The sequence below is a fragment of the Malaya genurostris genome, chromosome 3 (genome assembly GCF_030247185.1).
Source record: "Malaya genurostris strain Urasoe2022 chromosome 3, Malgen_1.1, whole genome shotgun sequence".
NCBI classification, from domain to species: domain Eukaryota; kingdom Metazoa; phylum Arthropoda; class Insecta; order Diptera; family Culicidae; genus Malaya; species Malaya genurostris.
Window position 1 is genome coordinate 53,212,932 of NC_080572.1, and position 1,837 is coordinate 53,214,768.

The following is a 1,837-nucleotide window of genomic DNA, read 5'->3' on the forward strand; positions in this document are numbered from 1 at the left end:
GATTTCCAAACCTTACTTTTTGTGAATCATAGCGCTGGCACACATAGGCCATTTTTGCATGTGATCATTTTTTCGCACCACACATTTCAACGACTGGGAGGCAAATCTACATACACAAAAAAAAAGCTTGCGATGCACAAACAGCTGATGCTCGCTGATGAAATGACGCTCCGCACAACACCACGAAGAAACCGATATCGTTTCTCTATGTATATTTATATTCGGCTATCTCTGTTGCTTTCTCACATCATAGCAGATTCTACGGAAATGCAAATTTTGTTCGCCGGTGGCTACCTCAGACGACGCGAACGGGGAGGAGTGCAAGCGCCAAGATATTTTTGAACTTGACCTTCACCAATGTTGAGAAGCGTTTTCTCATGTCTGCTACACATGACGGGACCGGAGCGCGCGGTTTGGCTTGGTGAACTTTCGGGTGAACTCTCGTAACGTACCACAATGAGAAGCGACGTATGAAAATGAAATAGTTTAAAATTTCAATAAGACAAACATGATTTATTAGTAAATTGAATTGAATCAATTTTCATCGCCGGACTCAAATTGTGCTTTTTTGTTCTGCAGTTCCTGCCTCAAAACTTCGACGAATTTCTGACACATGCCGGGAGTCCCGAAATCGATCTCCATTCGGTCTACCAACCAACGGTCCGTTCGGTACTTTGGATGAGGCAACGGGGAAAGCGTCCAGTTGCAGCACGGCGTCACAGGGTTAACGTGAAACACGTGCCTGTTCTCTCGTTCAGCAATCGGGGTTTGCTCTCTGGTGATGGTTCGCATTCTCCTGTCCAACAGAACTCGAAACTGAGTCAGTTGATGGAAATCAATGCATTCCTGGGTACGTGAGATTATCCACAACATCGGATGGCTTCTTGATTCCGACTTTGTCGAGCCCCAGTACAGAAAATAGTCGCTGGTAAAAATGTGAATTAAATTCACAATCGGAAAGGGTGTCAGTTTGATTACCACGTCCGGAAAAACGATTTCCTTCAGATTAGCAATTATAGGCTCGATGAACGCATTCGGGGATGATTTTAGGTTGAAGAAATACACCAGACAAAGCACTCCACCAACTTGTTTCAAAGCTTCATCCATAGTTTCGTAACGGTCATTGAAGTGAATCACGTGCATTTCCAGCGGAAGCGGGACTCCATCGATGGTATGAAAACTGCCTTCCGCGGCCGTGTTTCCCCAGTGAAAATGTATTTGTGCGAATACGTATCTACCGTCCAGGGAACCACCTTTCAGCACTGGGTGTTCACCGTCCGCATATTTGGCGGTCAGAATTACCGTATCGCCGGTGTTGGTCAGTTTGATCTTTGTTGGCACTAACTCGTAGTTTGACCATTCCAGGGGAGGCAACTCAAGCTGTTCAGTGCTGTTGATGTTTAAATCTATCGGTGAAGGAAGAATCGCTTCCTCGGCTGCCAAGGCTGCGACAATGGTACATGCATTAGCACTGAGATCGGAACCGGTGAGTTCAGGAAATTCTTCCGATGAGCGATTTTGTTCAGCCATTTATAAACTATGTGCCAGCAAAAGAACGATTTTCGAACGCCAACGAACTTGACAAGGCTCCTGCGATTGATTATTCCAAATGTCAGTGTCGTATCATCAATGAAATAATCGCCCTTATGAGTAATGATGTTTTTTTTAAATGCCGTCATTTAATTCTGGGTGAGACTAATCCTGAAACTTGTCACCGAAAATTCAATGGCACATGAACGATCGTATTTTAAACAGCGTATTTACTCTACCTACATAGAAAAAAATAATGAAATTCACAAAGAAAAAACCTGTTTTAATCCACCTAGTGGTGTAATGA

General features: G+C 43.9%; 1 protein-coding gene across 1 annotated transcript; it reads right to left on the bottom strand.

The window, feature by feature from the left end:
* Window positions 1-492: 492 nt before the first annotated feature.
* On the bottom strand, window positions 493-1,593 carry LOC131437544 (carbonic anhydrase 1-like). Its single transcript, XM_058606956.1, has one exon. It carries the CDS (start codon window positions 1,528-1,530, stop codon window positions 535-537), a length of 996 nt encoding a protein of 331 aa, XP_058462939.1. The 5' UTR covers window positions 1,531-1,593; the 3' UTR covers window positions 493-534.
* Window positions 1,594-1,837: the final 244 nt, after the last annotated feature.

Excerpts from the sequence above, each read along its gene's own strand:
- LOC131437544 (XM_058606956.1), bottom strand. The coding sequence starts at position 1,530 with ATGGCTGAACAAAATCGCTCATCGGAAGAATTTCCTGAACTCACCGGT.